The 18,803-nt window shown below is 40.0% G+C and overlaps 1 protein-coding gene across 1 annotated transcript; it reads right to left on the bottom strand.

The window, feature by feature from the left end:
* Positions 1-241: 241 nt before the first annotated feature.
* On the bottom strand, positions 242-18,145 carry LOC125367045 (vomeronasal type-2 receptor 116-like). The gene is made up of 6 exons (XM_048367679.1): positions 18,081-18,145; positions 17,145-17,340; positions 12,505-12,678; positions 2,928-3,155; positions 2,050-2,173; positions 242-1,143 (listed from the first exon to the last, which is right to left on the bottom strand). Exons 1-6 carry the CDS (start codon positions 18,143-18,145, stop codon positions 242-244), a joined length of 1,689 nt encoding a protein of 562 aa, XP_048223636.1.
* Between the last annotated feature and the right edge of the window lie 658 nt (positions 18,146-18,803).

Genomic DNA, 18,803 nt, shown 5'->3' with positions numbered 1-18,803 from the left:
GCCCTTTGTATAGGGCTTAGCTCAAAAGACACCATAAATTGGAATAAAGATTAAGTACATATTAAATAGAAGGAATGAAAAATATATAAGAAAAAATGTAAGCAATTCACCCTTATTCATTGAAGTAACATTTCCATAATATAAACAAACATAAGACTGGAAAATTACTATAGATTTAGTTCAGAAACTGTATGTAGTAATCAAATATATGAGTTTAGTCTTAACAATGAATATTTTGACTTCAATGTCTTTTATCCCTGAAGCCAGGCAGACAATTTCTATCTGGCCTTAACAAGATGATGTAGCACTTGGGGACAAAGATGCAGCCCAGGAGCCCTGTACTGGAGGCCAAGATGGAGAAGACCTCCACAGCCACCATGACCTTGCCCTTGGCACTGTGGTAGACAGGCAGGAAGCTGAGCCACACACTGCAGAACACCACCATGCTGAAGGTCAAAAACTTGGCTTCATTGAAGGTGTCAGGCAGGTTCCTGGCCATGAAAGCCATAGTGAAGCTGGCCAGGGCCAGGGAGCCCAGATATCCCAAGACACAGTAGAAAGCAGTGAGGGAGCCCTTGTTACACACGATGATGAGGTGGCCTTGTTCAGAGTGTGTGTCTGTGTCAATGAAGGGAGGAGAGGTTCCCAGCCAGATTCCACAGAAAGTTACCTGGATCAGAGTGCAGATGGGAATGATGAAGTTAGGAGCCCCTGACACCAGCAGCCACCTCATCCTTCTCCCTGGAGTAGTGACCTTGAAGGCCAGAACCACAGTTACAGTTTTGGCCAAGACAGCAGAAACAGCTACAGTGAATGCAACTCCAAATGTGGTTTGCTGTAGAATGCAAGTGACTGTGTTGGGATGGCCAATAAAGAGAAAGGAACAGAGGAAACAGAAGCCGAGGGAGATGAGAAGGATATAGCTGAGAGCCTGATTATTAGCCTTGACAATGGGGGTGTTGTGATGTTTCACAAAAACCCCAAGAACAATTGCTGTGAGTGTAGATAAACCAAGAGCCATACAGGCCAAGGCCATCCCCAAGGGCTCTCTAAAAGCCAGAAAACTTGCAGCCTTTAGGAGGCACTTGTTTCTCTCTGTGTTGGCATATTGATGATCTGGACACTTCACACACTGTTCCATATCTGGTGAGGAAGACAAGTTACCATTAATCCCTTTTCACTACTTAAAAGGAAATTGGGAAATCCCTCCCTAGAAAAAAAATTCTTATACATCAATAATGACTAGCATAATCTTCATTTGACCAAGTATTACCAGACATGTTTAGCATTATGTTTTCGTAACTTCATCATGTTCCTACACTTGTTTCCAGAAGTCTAGTTGAAACTAGTTACTTGCAATGAATACCATTCATATGGTTCCTTGGCATTCCTAATGTCCTAACAATGACTTTATATATCTCTTCGTGCTTCCATAATAATTCTCAGATTCTTGTGTACAACTCAATGTCCTTATTTAAAATGACTAGAGGATCTTGCATTTTTATGTATGTCTCTGTGCAATGTAGCTAGGAGCACTGTGGTCCTTCCTTGTAATTGTGATATTGGCTTCTTCTACTCACCTGTAAAGCAGAAGGGAATAGAGAATATAATCATTCTTTGAAGTTATAGAGTCATGCCAAGCACACTTGTACAAAACCAGAGCACTTGCTCTGCTTTAAGAACAGTTTTGAGCACTAGGAAATAAAGATTTGTGTTATCTTTATAATGTAAAACCAATTTTGAGAAATTTGTAGGCCACATCCTTGAAAGGATTTTGCACCTCATATGATAGAAAATTTGCTAACATTACTGAGTAGATAAATAAATATGTATACAATATACTAGAAAAAGTTAATCCTATACACAATTCAGAGCACATGATTTGTTTCAGGTTTTTTTTTTTTTCAGCAAGGAGCACCATCCATTGTTGCAATTAAATTACTACTAAATGAATGAAGGAGGACCCCAAGACACAACTTTTGTAGTAGTTCGCATGGTTTCTGGGGCACTAGGAGAGAACAAGTATGTCTCCCACCACTGTGAACTTACCTGTCCCATTGGCCATCTCATTCTCTGTACAAGGAATGCAATCAAAGCAGCAGGCAGCCTTTCCCTCCTGAGGAGATTTCCTGAATCCAAGACCACAGCTCTTACTGCAGATAGATTGAAGAGGCTGAGGAAAATCAGATATGTGTGAGAAACTGTTTACGCCTTTCCTAACATTGCAAAAGTTCCATTATTTGAACAACTTAGATTCACAAAAGGATTATATGCTATCTCATTCAATGATTATTTTCATGAAAGATACCTAAGTAACAGCTCAACTAATCATTAAATGACGCAACCAGAGAACATAACAAAATAAACTTTTCAAACACATGAAGCCATTCCTTAGGTACTTTATCGGTGTTAGAATCCTGCTAAGAAACGTGCAATTTGTATTTTATGACAATGTTCAAAATTAACATATAAAAACAAACTGAATTTTTCTTGGATGATGCTGATCCTGGAGCTTGAACTCAGTGTCTAAGCAATGTGCTTGAGTTGTTTTTATTCAAGATGAGTAATGAGCTGCTTGATCCACAGCTCCAGCTTAGTTTTTGTTAGTTTAATGACATAGAATCTCACAGATTTATTGCCTGGCTGGGCTCTCAAATGATCTTTAATCTAAGAACTGAGGATGTCAATCTCCCAAGTACATAGGATTAGAAGCATCAGCCAGCACTGCGGATCTCTTTTGCAGTGGTTAAAAGAAGATAACAATCTCACAGGTTTTCCTGCTTGGCCTTACTTCAGATCAGGACATTCAGAACTGAGTAGCTAGTGTTACAGGAGACAGTTGCTGGCATTCAATCAGGTATACATTTTAAGTGTGAATTTTACTTACTTAGTTGTTCTTAAAATCATTAGAATTAAATCCAACCCACCTCTGTAGTTCCTATGGCCCATTCTACCATATCTTCAGATAAAGACAATTGATGATCATGTAGAGCAAATGGAGAAAACTTTCCTATTTTCACCTGAAGATCAAGACCTTCTGGAAAATTCCAAATGTTCACAATGTCATACCCTGCCTCCAATTTGCTTTTGTCATCTAAAATCACCTGATCTCCAGCAGGATTCTGAAATTTGATGTTCTTCAGAAAAGGGTGCAGCTACAAGAGACACATCATCTTATGGTGACGTATATCCCAATGATTACACAGAAATTAAGAAAATTAGAATTAAGAATTAAGAAAAGCTCCTGAGGGTCTTTAATCTCTGATTCAGAATTCAAGAAAAGCACAGACACTCGATGAACCAATCCAGAAGAAAATCTTTGCAGGAATAAAAATAATTTTCCTGAATGCTGGTCACTCAGAAAATTGCTAGAGTCCTCTTCTCAAGAGAAACTTATTTCATTTAAATAATCTTAAATGCAGGAATTCTCAGATGTCTAGTTAGAGTTTTCCACAACAATGAATTAAATTAGTGTCTATAGTTATAGTTTGAGCTTGTTCAAGTTTTAATATCTAAAGGCGAATGAAACTAGGTCACTTATTAAAAATAAAGATACTTTTGCTCAGCAGGTCATGCTTAGAAACTCATATGGAAAAGGTGCTAATAACGTATCAATACATCATCTGCGTGTACGTTCTGGTTATTAGTCAGTAGAAGAATGTATAGAAATATGGAATTAATTTATTGCTTCTTACTGTCCTGTTTTCTGTAAGAGCACAGGAACACATGTCTAGAAAACCTCACAGACATTTACAGAAATATAATTACTTTAATTTGGGGAACATAACTAAAATAATTAATTTCATGTGGTAATAAAGTGCTGTACAAATTGATTGTTCTGGCGGTGTATGCCATCAGAAACAGAAGGCCTTACCTGTGCAGTTGAATGCACTCTCCCTTTCCTGTTTCCCATTGTTTGTACTTCTGATTGATAAAGAAGCATTTCATGGAGAGCATGGGCCACAGCATACACAGCATTGTACACATTGTAACTGTCTCCAGACATAGTCATGTCAAAAATGTTTCCAGGCACCCAATCCAAGGAGGCCTCATGAGGACAGTTCTCCCATGTTACACAGTCAGACTCAGAATCTGAGCAATTAAAAGACAGAAACCATAGACGAGCAAGAAAATAATCTTCTGGGTATGTGGAAGGGTTAACTGACTTGACAAAATCTTTGAATCCAGAAACATCTGGGTGATGTTGCGAGAAAATGAGAGGTACATGGGATGAGCCTAGCATGAAATATCTCTTTTTGATGGTTAAATCCCACTGTGAGTTCAGGATACAAACTTTACCTTTTATTAATAGTTGCTCAATACACCTCATTAAATCTAGTAGGGATTCATCATCACCATATATGATGAGGACATTTGCTGAGGATTTATTAATATACTTATAAAGGGACATGACTTTGAGTGTGTATGATACACCACTGGTTGGAATAGCTAGCTCAAAGGCTATACAAACTCTGTTCTTGGCCATTTCTTTTTTCAATGCAGGAAGAATCCACAAACCTTTCTCATCTTCTATGGTAAACAGATCCACCCAGTTCCAGTTGAAGTGAATCAGTAAGGAGACCATGGCAGTAGCTATTGATGTGTCCTTCTGGGCCATCTGATACAGAGCAGGGAACTTGTAATGGTCACTCAGGCCTTGATTAAGAGGCCCAAGGGTAAGCTGAAAAAAATCAAAATTGGACAGCCCATGAATGAGAATATTACCATCTATCACAATCACTATAGTTAAGTATATTAAGAAACCAGTAAAATTAGATGAAAAGTCGTTTTCTCATTTAAACATCTTAATTGTTTTTAGTAGTTGTTAAGTGTACTCATGCAATGCCTTTGATCTGTCATTATTTGTATCTATAACTCCTATCTCTAGCAAGCACATTCATTCCAACTTTCCTAAGTCTTTTTTTACATATGTACATTGAATATTATCTTGTATTTTCCCACCCATCTACTTCTATTCCCCATTTCTCTCCTCTTTTTCATGTACCTTAACTATCTATCACCCTCAGACAGGATAGGCTTCAGCTTTCTACTATTCATTTATTTTTATACTGTCAGCTATATGGTCAGAAAATACATCATGGACTTCAATCCCAATATGTAGCATAAACCAGCCAGATGGATCATGCACATACACAAAAGGCTTTGTACGTATTTCATGCTTATTTCATAATTCATGGTTATGTTTTAGATCTAACTTTCATATATGAGAGAACACATGTCCTCTTTCTTTCTGAGCTTGACTTCATTCAACATATCTTGCACAAGCGTGTTTTTGTGCATGTGCAAGCTAGCCAGTAGAGCGCAATGAACTCAGGGCCTCATGCATTAACTTGACTTTTTCCTCTCAAGGCTAGCACTCTACGAATGGACCCGCACATTCTCTGTCTGCTTTTGGCTGACTAAATGGACATAAATATTTATTGAGTTACTGGGATTAGAGGCGTGAGCTACCAGCACACTGGTCATCATATCTCCACACTTAAAAATAATTTCCTATTTCTTGCTTTAAAAAAGAATCACTTTGGGTTTTGTTTGCTCTAACTTTTCTATCCTCTTTTCTACACATGGGACTATAAATATCCAAATATTTTGAACTCTATTTTTTCTTGGATATCACAAAATTCAATCGGCTCATAAATCTAGTATCTTCCTATCATTCTTTTCTCTCATGTGAAATGGCACTAAATTAGACATTTATTTAATATTTGCTCACTTTCTCACCCTCACCTGTGGAAAACTGTAGAGGCCTAGCAACATTCCAATCTGGGCAGATGTTAATCCTGATGGTCCTGTGAGCACTGCTATGGACTTGCTCTCTTTCATACAGGAGTAGTTTGGACTCTTGTAATTTCCAAAGAGGCAAATGAAGGGATTTTTAAATGCTAGCCAATGTCCAATTTGCACATCATAGATATCATATCCCAGAGTCAAGTTGTGTAAAAGATGATAATTTGTTTTGACTTCTTCAATTGCAAAAGCCAAAGCTAAAACAAACTGGTAGTTTTTGAAGATAAACCTAAATAATGAGCATAGAAATTTAGGAGGAGTAATTAAAAACCTATGGCTTTGATGGATTGAATACATGCTTATTTTTTTGACAGGGAATAGGTTAAAACGTTGCACTTATTGTACATGAGGTAATACTTGGATTGTGGAACATATCTGACATGAAATAATGATTTAGTAACTTCTTGTCTACAGTAAAAGACACAGTGTGTGTGTGTGTGTGTGTGTGTGTGTGTGTGTGTCTGAGTATATGTGTGTGTGTTGGGGTTTGAAAACAAAGCCTGGAAACTCTAATAGAACTTTTCGGCTCAAGGTTAGCACTCTGCTACTTGAGCCAAAGCCCCACTTCCAGCTTTTGTCTGGGTAATTGGAGATAAAATTCTCAAGGAAGTTCCTGTCCAGGTTGGCTTCAACCCACAACACTCAGATATCAGCCTTTTGCTTAGATAGGATTACAATTAGGATCCACCAGACTACAATAAGAATTTTAATCAATTTCCTTGAAATATGTGTCACAAAAGAAAAAAAATTCAGACCACTGGCCAGTTGGGAAGGAAAGATTTCTGTAAACTTTGGTACAGAATTCATGCCACTGACACAGGTTGTCTCTAATAACATCACTTCATTATCAACCATGATAGCTGCCATGCAAGAGATACAGGGATGTTTGAACAAAGTGAAGAACTTACAGCCCTGGAAAGGAGACGCTACACTGCATGAAACAAGTGTCTTCTACTGATAAGGAGAAAGTCACACAGGAGTACTTGTAAAATAGAATAATAAAACTGAGCTGTTTCTGGTACACTAGGGATGGGAGTTCAGGGTAGAGAAAACAGAGGATATTGCTTTGCACACACAAGTTCCCTCAGCCATTGCCAATCCTGAAAACAAAACAATAAATGAAAATAGAATGATAAGTTACTTACGGCTTATTGTCTTCTTTCCTGGAAGCATCACTGTTACTGCCCTTTGTTCCTAAAGTGTAGAGAGGGAAAAATCCAGCCATCAGCACATCTCCATCCATGTGGGCTTGGTGCTTCATTGTCGAAAAGCAGCTAGTGCCAGCCAAGGACTTGAGAAGGGGAAGCTGGAGAAGAATGAGTATGAAGATCAAAGGGCACATCCCTGAAGCATCTGCCAAGCTGAAATTCTGCCTGGAAGTAAAGCTTGCAGTGCCAGGTATGTATACTCATATATGTCTGTATGTATGCATATGTGTCTTTTTATTGGCAGAGATTTACACTGTAGCTAATGTTCTTTCATCTAAGCCTCTTGTGAATCTCCTGGGAAGAATGTGTAAAACTCTTTCCTGGGGCTGTGAATCTGTGGCCTTCTATCCTGGAGAAAAACATGAGTTGGAAAACATGTTTGCAGATTCTCCCTCTTCATGCAGGTGTTATGATATCCTCCAAGAGGACAGATAGTGAAGCCCACAGGGAAGAAATTTTGTTGTATAGCTTTCGTCCAACATCTGTGTCCAAAATCTATTTTCATGAACACCATTTGGGATGATGCCACTGGATTGCCTCTGAGAACGCAATGTCAACTACAGACAAAATGGTAAGAAAACAAATACTGTGCCAATGAGATGACAACCAGTGATATGAAGGTATCATGCCCATAGGGGCAAATCATGCACACTATATTCCTTAGAGCCACAGGGCATTGCTTGTTGATGCAAACAGGTTCCAGCAGGTATTCCATATGCAGAGGCCTCTGCAAATGTACTCATTTCATATTGCCTAAAGAAGCAAGGGTGCTGCTGACACCAGTAATCAATCAATACCAAAATTGAGTCTCACAATTCCATTCTGAACTTTCACCTGCAAACAGGTAATTTTTCCTTAAACTTTCTCATATAGATCAAGTTATTTTCATGATGCACCTGTCTGGGAACATGTGGTAATCATGTCATTTTTTTGTATCCTAAGCCTTAATCAAGATAAAGAAACAACTCTATGCTTCCACTTGTCAAAATATATTAGATCAGAATTCTATGTAGAGACTTCAATGGCCTCAGAGAACGGGGCCATCGTATGTCATTTTTTGGCCATTTTCACCCAATTATCAGTTTTCAAAGTACTTAACTCAGGACCTTGGTGCTGGCCCTTCGATTTTTCTAATAAAGGCTGCTGCTTTACCACTTGAGACACAGCTCTACTTCCGGCTTTTGGTGGTAAATAAGAAATAAGAAATAAGAGTCTCATGAACTATTCTGCTCAGGCTGGCTTTGAACTACAATCCTCAAATCCTAGTGTCCTGAGTAACTACGTTTATACTTGTGAGTCATTACTTGCCATATTGAATTTTTTTTGGTATGCAACTGAAATGCTTTTCCCTAGTGAATTTAATGAATTTCTTGGTTCCTCTACCTCCCTCCCCCCTCCCCATCTTCAATTTGTCTTTTAGTAGTTTTATGTGGCCAAGTTTCCTGCCGGTTGGTACACAGCTGACTCTACTAGAGAAGCTGATTTTTGTTCACACATTCCAATTTCATGTATTGAACTAAAAACAAGATGAACATTTCCTTTGATTTTATTGGCTTAGCTCATGAGTTTGATTTTCATTCATCCCTCTTCTGCTGTAGGTGGAGAAATTCCCATGCTAGAAATAGTGATTAATATGGTAGGAAGACTACAGAAATTTCTAGAAGGGCTTTTGCAGCTTTAGATGGTCAGAATTAGCCAATTTCCTCCTTCAGATTACAATTAGGTGCTGAGAAAGTGTTTCTTATTTGTGGACATTATGAGCAGCAGTAACTTTGCCAGGCATTGAGGTTTGCACTAATGTGCTTTCAGGCTTTTCCCTCTTTGATGAGCCAGAACTACATTTCCCAGAATTCCCTTGTTCAAAATGACCTCTAGCTCCATGGGACTTGGATGGTAGAACAGAAACAGTAGCTACTAGGATCTGAAGGAATGGTCACTAGGGCCACTGTAGCTCACATTAGGTCTCCTGGCCCTCCTGGAGTAGAGTCAATAGCTGTCTGCCATTCTGGAGTCTACATCCAGGTCAGAGGTATGTGTAATTGTGCAGGGTGCCATCTTCTCTGTGAGGTGATCTCTTCTTAGAATTTTGACGTGATGGAAGCTGACTACAAATTGCACTTTTCCCTCCTGGGCTATAGCTCACCCATGCTTGCCTTTCTACCCAGCTTATTTATGATTTGTTCATTTATTTTTTTTTTGCCAGTCCTGGGCCTTGGACTCAGGCCCTGAGCACCGTCCCTGGCTTCTTTTTGCTCAAGGCTAGCACTCTGCCACTTGAGCCACAGCACCACTTCTGGCCATTTTCTGTATATGTGGTGCTGGGGAATCGAACCCAGGGCTTCAAGCATATGAGGCAAGCGCTCTTGACACTAGGCCATATCCCCAGCCCCTATTTAATGTAATTTTTAACCATCTGTGAGTCCCACTGTGTGACAGTGACGTTAAGAACCTCAGGCAGGACAGAATCCTTTCCATAGAGCTGTGAGTTCATCTACACCCTACTTCCATAGTATGCAAATCTCTACAATAAATATTTATTTTGGTTGTTATGGAAATTTTGGATTTCCTAATAAAACCCTCATTGGTGGGTCATCCTTTTGAAGCTGGGCCAAATTTTAAAGTGTGCATGGGGTCAGTGAATTTTTGACTACCATGCTAAAAGGGAAGAATCACTATGAAACCCTTGATTCATGTTGAAAGAGAAGAAAAAAGGAGGGACAGAAAGCATAAAACTGTCAAAGTGAAGCAGCTAGAAAATAAAACCAAGCCAGAAATAGGTGTTCTCTGCGCAGATTTGAGAGAGGGATTATGGGTACCAAACAGGTCCTGTCTCAGATTGCAGAAGATATTGCCACCTTCAACACTACTACATTCAGCTTCATTTTGGTCCCCAGGTCCACAGTTGAAGGTGGATGGGATGATCTCAGGAAGATCCACAGTGCAACAATAAATCTGAGACTTTCCCAGTTTAGTCCTACTGTCTTGAGAAATGAATCTCTGCTCCTATGCATTTTCTATCTGTATCGACTGTATAACAGGTGGGTTGACATATGGGTTTCTGCATCCCCAAATCTGTGTTCCTGAGGATCGACATGGTACAGAGGGGAGTGGCACAGGGAGTTCTGGTTAAGTGTTTTACCCTCATGAATCGGGCTCATGGGGAAGGCACCCTCAAAATACCCAGCTGTCCAGAGACAGGCAAAGGTTGTGGTTCTGAAGGGAGGGGGAACTTGCAACACTACATTAAAAAACCTATCCTGGGTACCAGTAGCTCACAGTTGTATTCTTAAGCAAATTGTATCAAGGATTTGGGGCATGCTGTTTACATTATTAACAATTCTTGACTTTCCAGATGTTTTGAGACAGTGCACGAAGTTCTGTTTATTTTTGCATGGGATTTTTGAGGGAAGGGTGATCATGACAAATTATTGAATGTGCTACCTGATGCCTGCATGCTGTCCTGCATGTCTGTCATAATCACCCTTCCCTCAGAAATCTCAGGCTACAATAACAGAAAAATTTCACAACAATATATAGCTAATATTACATCACAATATACATTATTTGCTCAACGAATCTGATTGCCCTTAAGCACAATTTATAAAGGATTTGGAGGCATGTTGTATACAGCATTTAAAAGGCTTGGCTACCCAGATATGTAGAGACAGTGCACAAAGTTCTGTTTATTGTAGCCAGGGATTTCTGAGAGGAGGGTGATCATGACAGGATGTTGACTGTACCTCCTCGTGCCTGACATTCTGCCTGCTTGCCTGACTGCTTGGGTACTTGTAATGATCATCCTTCTCTCAGAAATCCCTAGCTGCAATAAACAAAATATTTTCAAGAAAACCTAGGTATTATTATGTCAATATTGACATTATTTGCTGAATCAATCTGGCTGTCCTTAAGGAAATGTATAAAATATTTGGGGGACTGTTGTTTACATTATTAAAAATGCTTGCATTCCCAGATGTTTTGTGACAGTGCACGAATTTCTGTTTATTGTAGCCTGGGATTTCTGAAAGAATGTTGATCATGGCAGGATGTTCACTGTTCCTCCTAATGCCTTCCTGCCTGCCTGCCTGCCTGTGATGATCATCCTTCTCTCAGAAATCCCCAGCTACATTAAAAAAATACAAAAAAAAAAAACACATAGCTACTATTGTGTCATTGTGGACATTATTCGTTCAGCCAATCTGGCTGCCCTTAAACACCATGTATAATGGATTTGGGGGCATGTTGTATACATTATTATGAACACTTGTCTTCCCATATGTGTTGAGACAGTTTGGCAAGTTGTGTTTATTGTAGCATGGGATTTCTGAGAGAAGGATGTTCATGACAGGATGTTACCTGTACCTCCTAATGCCTGCCTGCCTGCTTGCATCCCTGCCTGCCTTCCTGCGTGCATGCCTGCCTGTCATAGTCACTTAGCTCTCAGAAATCATAAGCTATAATAAACAGAAAAATTTTACAACAAAACATAGTATTCTGTCATAATAGACATTATGTGCTCAACCAATCTGAAAGCCTTTAAGGACAATTTATAAAGGATTAGGAGGCATGGTGCATATATCATTAAAAATGCTTGCCATCCCAGGTGTGTTGAGAACAGTGCATGAAGTCTGTCTATTGTAGCCTGGGATTTCTGAGGGAAGAGTGATCATGACAGGATATTGACTGTACTTCCTAATGACTGCCTACCTTCCTGCAACCCTGTCATGATAAAACTTCTCTCAGAAATCCCAGGATACAATAAGAAGGAAAAATATACAAAATCATAGCTACTATTATGCCATGATTGACAATATTTCTCAACTAAACTGGCTGCCCTTAAGCACAACGTATGAAGGATTTGGGGGCATGATGTATACATTATTAAAAATGCTTTCCTTCCAAGATATGTTGAGACAGTGCATGAAGTTCTTTTTATTGTAACCTGGGATTTCTGAGAAGGGTGCTTATGAAGGAGGTTGACTCTACCTCCTAATGTCTGCCTGCCTGCCTGCCTGTGATGATCATACTTCTCTAAGAAATCCTAGGCTACACACAAGAGAAAAAAATTATAACAAAACATAGCTACTATTATGTCATTATGGCCATTATTTACTCCACTAATCTGGCTGCCCTTAAGCACAATATGTAAAAGGTTTGTGGGGGTGTTGTTTAAAGTTTTTAAAATGCTCCCCTTCCCAGATGTTTTGAAACAGTGCGCAATGTACTGCTTATTGTAGCCTGTGATTTCTGACAAGAGGGTAATCAAGCCAGATGTTGACTTTTCCGCCTAAGACCTGCCTGCCTGCCTGCCTACCTGTCATGATCATCCATCTCTCAGCAATCATAGGTAACAATAAACAGAAAAATGTACAACAAATATGGCTATGATTATGTCATTATGGACATTTTTTGCTCAAACAATCTGGCTGTTTTTAAGCCCAATGTATAAAGGATTTGGGCACATGTTGTATACATTATTAAATATGCTTGCCTTCACAGATATGTTCAGAGAGTCCATGAAGTGCTCTTTATTGTAGCCTGGGATTTCTGAGCGAATGGTGATCATGATAGTATGTTGACTGTACCTCCTAAGGCCTGCCTTACTTCCTCCCTGCCTGTCTGCGTTCCTGCCTGTCATGATCACCCATCTCTGAGAAATCCCACGCTATAATAAAGAGAAAAAATATACAACAAAACATAGCTACTATTAGGTCATAATGGAAATCATTTGCTCAACCAAACTGACTGCCCTTAGGCAAAATTTATAACGGATTGGGGGCATGTTGTGTATATCATTAAAAATGCATGCCTTCCCAGATGTGTTAGGCAGTGCATGAAGTTCTCTTTATTGGAGCTTGGGAGTTCTGAGACAAGGGTGTACATGACAGGATGTAGACTGAACCGCCTAATGCCTACCTGCCTGCCTGCTTGCCTGTCATAATCATTCTTCTCTCAGAAATCCCAGGCTACAATAAACAGAAAAAATTAGAAACAAAATATAGCTACCATAATGTCATTATGGACATTATTTGCTCAACCAATCTGTCAGTCCTTACCACAGTGTATAAAGGATTTGGGTGCCTGTTGTATACATTATAAAAAATGCTTGCCTTACCAGCTGTGTTGAGAATGTGCAGGAAGTGATGTTTATTGTAGACTGGGATTTCTTAGAGAATGGTGGTCATGACAGGATGTTGACTGTACCTAGTATTTCCTGCCTGCCTGCCTGCCTGTCAGGATCACACATCTCCCAGAAATCCCAGGCTACAATAAACAGAAAACATAAAAAAAACACAGCTATTATTATGTCAAAATGGACATTTTTTGCCTAACCAATCTGACTGCCCTTAAGCACAATGTATAAAGGATTTGGGGGCATGCTGTATATATTACTAAAAATGCTTTTCATACCAAATGTGTTGAGACAGTTAAAGAAGTTCCGCTTACTGTAGTCTCAGATTTCTGAGATAAGAGTGAACATGACAGGATGTTGACTGTACCACCTACTGCCTGCCTAACTACCTGCCTGCCTGACTGCTTGCTTGCCTGCTTGACATGATCACTCTACTCTCAGAAATCCCATGGTACAATCAACAGATAAAATTTACAAAAATACATAGCTACTATTATGTCATGATTGACCTTATTTGCTCAACCAATTTGTCTATCCTTAAGCAAAATGTACAAAGAAATTTGGGGGCATGCTGTATACATGATTAAAAATGCTGGCCTTCCAGATGTGTGCAGACAGTTCACCAAGTCCTATTTATTGTAGCCAGTGATTTCTGTAAGAAGGGTGATCATGACAGCATATTGATTGTACCACCTAATGCCTACATGGCTTTCTGTTTGCCTGAGATCCTGCCAGCATGCCTGCCTGCCTGCGTGCGAAACACATGCAACATTCTATCAGAAATCCCAGGCTAAAATAAAACAAAATAATTTACAAAAAACAGAGCTCCTATTATGTCAACATGTACATTAGTTGCTCAACCAATCTGGTTGTCCTTAATCCAATGTATAAAGGACTTGTGGGCATATTGTATACAGCATTTAAAAGGCTTGCTTTCCCAGATATATAGAAACAGTGCAGGAAGTTTTGTTTGTTGTAGCCTTGAATTTCTGAGAGAAGGGTGATAATGACCGGATGTTTACTGTACCTCATAATGACTGCTTGCCTGCCTGCCTGCTGGCCTGCCTGCCATGATCACCCATCTCTCAGAAATCCCAGGCTACCATAATCAGGAAATATTTACAACAAAACATGGCTACAATTATGTCAAAATAGACATTATTTCCTCAATCAATGTGATTGCCCTTAAGCACAATTTATAAAGGATTTGGGGTTATGTGGTGTACAGCATTTAAAGGCTTGCCTTCCCAGATATGTAGAGACAGTGCACAATGTTCTGTTTATTGTAGCATGGAATTTTTGAGAGAAGGGTGACCATCACAGGATGTTGACTGTACCTCCTAATGCCTGCCTTCCTTCCTGCGTGCCTGACTGCCTGGGTGCCTGTAATGATCACCCTTTTCTCAAAAATCCCTTGCTACAATAATGAGAAAATATGTTCAAGAAAACCTAGCTATTATTATGTCAATATTGACATTATTTCCTCAATGTGGCTGCCCTTAAGCACAATGTACAAAGGTTTTTGGAGTATGTTATGTTATTACTAAAACTGCTTTCTTTCCCAGATGGGTTGAGACAGTACACAAAGTTCTCTTTATTTTATCCTGGAATTTCTGAGAGAAGGTTGTATATGAAAGATGTTGATTGTGCCGCCTAATGTCTACCTGCCTGCCTGCCTGCCTGTGATGATCATCCTTCTGTAAAAAATCCTACGCTACGATAAACAGAAAATTTTATAACAAAACATAGCTATAATTATGTCATTATGGACATAATTTGCTCCACCAATCTGGCTGCCCTTAAGCAAATGTATAAAAGATTTGGGGCTCTGGTGTTCACATTATTAAAAATGCTTCCATTCCCAGAGGTGTTGAGAGAGTGCACAATGTACTGTTTATTGTAGACTGGGATTTCTAATAGCAGGGAGATAATGACAGGATGTTTACTGTAGCTCAAAATGCCTGCCTGCCTGCTTGCCTTCCTGCATACATTCCTGTCATATTCACCCTTCTCTCAGAAATACCAGGCAACAGTAAACAGAAAAAATTGCAACAAAATATAGTGACTATTATAACATTATCGACAGTATTTGCTCAAACAATCTGGCAGCACTTAATCACAATGTATAAAGAATTTGGGGGTATGTTGTATACATTATTAAGAATGCTTGCCTTCCCAGATGTGTGGACAAAGTTCTGTTTATTAGAGTTTGGGATTTCTGAGAGAAGGGTGATCATGACAGGATGTTGACTGCACCTCCCGATGCCTGCCTGCCTGCCTGCCTGCCTGTCATGATCAAGCTTCTCCTAGAACCAGGCTACCATAAACAGAAATGAATTCAACAAATCATAGCTACTATTATGCCATAATTGGCCTCATTTGACCAACCATTCTGACTTGACAGATTTAGCATAATCTGTAAAGGATTTGGGGGCATGCTGTATACATTATTAAAAATGCTTGCCTTCCCTTTTGTGTTGAGAGAGTGCACCAAGTCCTGTTTATGGTAGCTTTGGATTTCTGAGAAAAAGGTGATCATGACAGAATGTTGACTATACTTCCTATTGTCTGCCTGCCTGCCAGCCTGCCTGCCTGCCTGCCTGCCAGTCATGTACACACTTCTCTGAGAATTTCATGGCAACAATAAACAGAAAATATTTACAACAAAGCACAACTACTATTATGTCATTATGGACAATAATTGCCAAAACAATCTAGCTTCCCTTAAGCACAAAATATACAGGATTTGGGGGTTGTTGTAGACATTATTAAAAATTCTTGTGTTCCCAGATGTGTTGAGACAATGCACAAAGTTTTGTTTATTGTAGCCTGTGATTTCTGAGAGAAAGGTTATCATCACAGGATATTGACTGTACCGCATAATGCCTACCAGCCTATGTGCCTGTCATGATCAACATTCTCTCAGGAATCACAGGCTACAATAAACAGAAATAATGGACAACAAAACATAACACTATTATGTCATTACGTACATTTTTTCTCAACCAATCTGGCGGCACTTCAGCACAATACATGAATGATTTGTGGACATGTTCTAAAAATTGTTAAAAATGCCTTGCCTTCCCAGATGTGTTTTGACAGTGCATGAAGATCTGTTTAGTGTAGACTGGAATTTCTGAGAGAAGGGTGATCATTACAGGATGTTGACTGTACCTCATAATGTCTCCTTGCCTGCCTGCTTGTCATGATTATGCTTCTTTCAGAAATCCCAAGCTACAATAAAAAATAATTTACAACAAATCATATCTATTATTATGTCATAATTTACATTATTTTCTCAGTCAATCTATCTGACCTTAAGCACAGTATATAAAGGATTTGGTGGCATGTTGTATACATTATTAAAAAGGCTTACTTTCCCAGATGTGTTGGGACAGTGCCTAAGTTCTTTTTATTGTATCCTGAGATTACTGAGAGAAGGGTGATTATGACAGGATGTTGACTGTACTTCCTATGCCTGCCTGCCTGCCTGTCTGTCATGATTACCTACCGATAATCAATCCCAGGTTAAAGAAATAGAAAAAAGTTACAACCAAACACAGCACTATTTTGTCATTATGGACATTATTTGCTCAGTCAATCTATCAGCTCTTAAGCACAATGTATAAAGTATTTGGGGGCATGCTGTATACATTTACAAAAATGCTTGCCTACTGATTTTGCTCAGAAGGTAGAGGCAGCTGGAGGTACCTTTTAACTTACGTTTTAGCTTAGAAAGTCAACTCCATTTCAGCTGTCCTTTCCTCCTAATCCCTTCTGCAGGATCCCCTAGCACTTGCCACAGGACCTGGCTGGCTGGCTTGCGCTGAGGCCACTGATGGGTGTGCTGGCCACAGGTAGTGTGAACTTCCAACATGACCTGCTCCCCCAGCTTTTATGTGCACACACCTCTGATTTTCCACACCACGGTGAGAGAAAGTTTCTGAGTTCTGCACCCCTTCCTGGAATTGCTGTGCTCTTAGGCATTACTTTGGGACCTTCACACTGCAGCAGGGTCTGGGAAGAATGGTGACTATCCTGTCAGCCACTCTCTTACAGCCCTGCCTAGTACTCCAGTTGGAGGCTGTGGCCTCCACTTGCGGCTGCCCAGAGGGAAGGACATTCTCCTGTGACTCACAACTCTCTAGCCCGCTCAACCAGTCAAAGGAAAACTGGTCCAAGATTCTGCTAGAACTGTGAAAGCACAAGGGAATGGCAGGCAGACAAGCAATTCAGACTTTCTTCACATGTGTTTGGGTGCCATCATCCTCCCAGTGAAATTCTGAGGACAAGCTGAAACTACTAAGTTGTGTGGGTAAGCTGGGTCTCCTTCATGGAGGGAGAGGGCTAGGGCGATGTTCTTTAGGAGTTGCATATGGTGGTACCATCCAAGGCATTGTTCTCCCCATGGCCGCAATTCTGTTTTAAGTTCTCTCTGATGACCAGGTACATGCCCGTGGCTTCATTGAATGCTCTGTGCTGTATTGCCTGTTGAGTCTCAGCTGCATTCTACCCCATGTCACACATGACTGCCACAATAATGGGGTCCAGCTTGCTGGGTACTGGCTAATCAGGACCCATGCCACATACCACATCAGCCAAGGGTGCTCCAGTATTTGTTCAACATTGGGCCTTTGACTGCAGTCCACAGTTAAAAGTGGGAAAGTAGGTCATGTCCCTTTGCATTTAGGTATAGTGGAGGGCTATTCTTGGCCTCTACAACTAGGAACTGTATGTCAGCAAACTTTCTCCCCTCAAAGGGGAAATTTTGCTGTCATCACATATTAAATGATGCCCAAGTTCCAAATGTCCATTTTGTAGGCATCATACAGTTTGTGTAGGAACATTTCTGAGTGTCAGAATATCAAGACTCCACAAGCTCCCTTTATCAACTAGCCTGTGGTCGTCATGACACTCAGCCTAAAATCACTGACCTTGGCATTGTGTTTGGCTTCCAACAGGATGTGGTTGGGCTGGAGGTCTCAGAGTGTAATTCCATTCTCGTGAAGAGAGTGCACAGCACTCACAATCTGTTTGAAGAGCCTCCTGGTTTTATGCTTGAATATGTGGCTGCAGGAGGATTTGCACATCAACCCCTTGAGGTGTCCCCACATGGCCAACTCCAGGATAAGATATAGTCTTTACCCACCATGACCTCGAAAAACCAGATGATGTGTGGGTGACGTATGCTCCGGACAATGTTTACCTCATTTTCTATGCCATGGCTCTCCAGGTCTCTCTTCAGGAGAACTTTCATGGCCAGCCTTGTGTCTGTGAGGCAGTGATGGGCCACTTTCAGATATCCAAAGCTACCATGGCCGATGGTCTCCTTCAGTTGATACTGTCCAATGATGGTGATCTCCTCCTCCCCTTCTGAGGAAGAATTAAAGGAAACATTGTTGTATATTGACTTCTTTCCCCTGGCATGGCAAATAGTCAATCTTATAATTATCTCGAATGTTCTAAATGAAGATGACACAAGAAATTTTAACCAAAATGAGCTAAACTATAAAACAAACAAGTAAATATAAGCACCAGAATAATGAAAAGAAATACGCAAACAAAAACCACAGCAACACAGCTCCCTCCCAAACCCCTTCACAAATAAAGTCTTAGAGTCTTTCGAAGTTAGTCCAGCAGGTCACCAAGAAAAGCTC

Source organism: Perognathus longimembris, chromosome 18, assembly GCF_023159225.1.
Source record: "Perognathus longimembris pacificus isolate PPM17 chromosome 18, ASM2315922v1, whole genome shotgun sequence".
Classification (NCBI taxonomy): domain Eukaryota; kingdom Metazoa; phylum Chordata; class Mammalia; order Rodentia; family Heteromyidae; genus Perognathus; species Perognathus longimembris.
The sequence above is the reverse complement of the archived record's forward strand: the minus strand, read 5'-3'. Positions and strand labels throughout refer to the sequence as shown.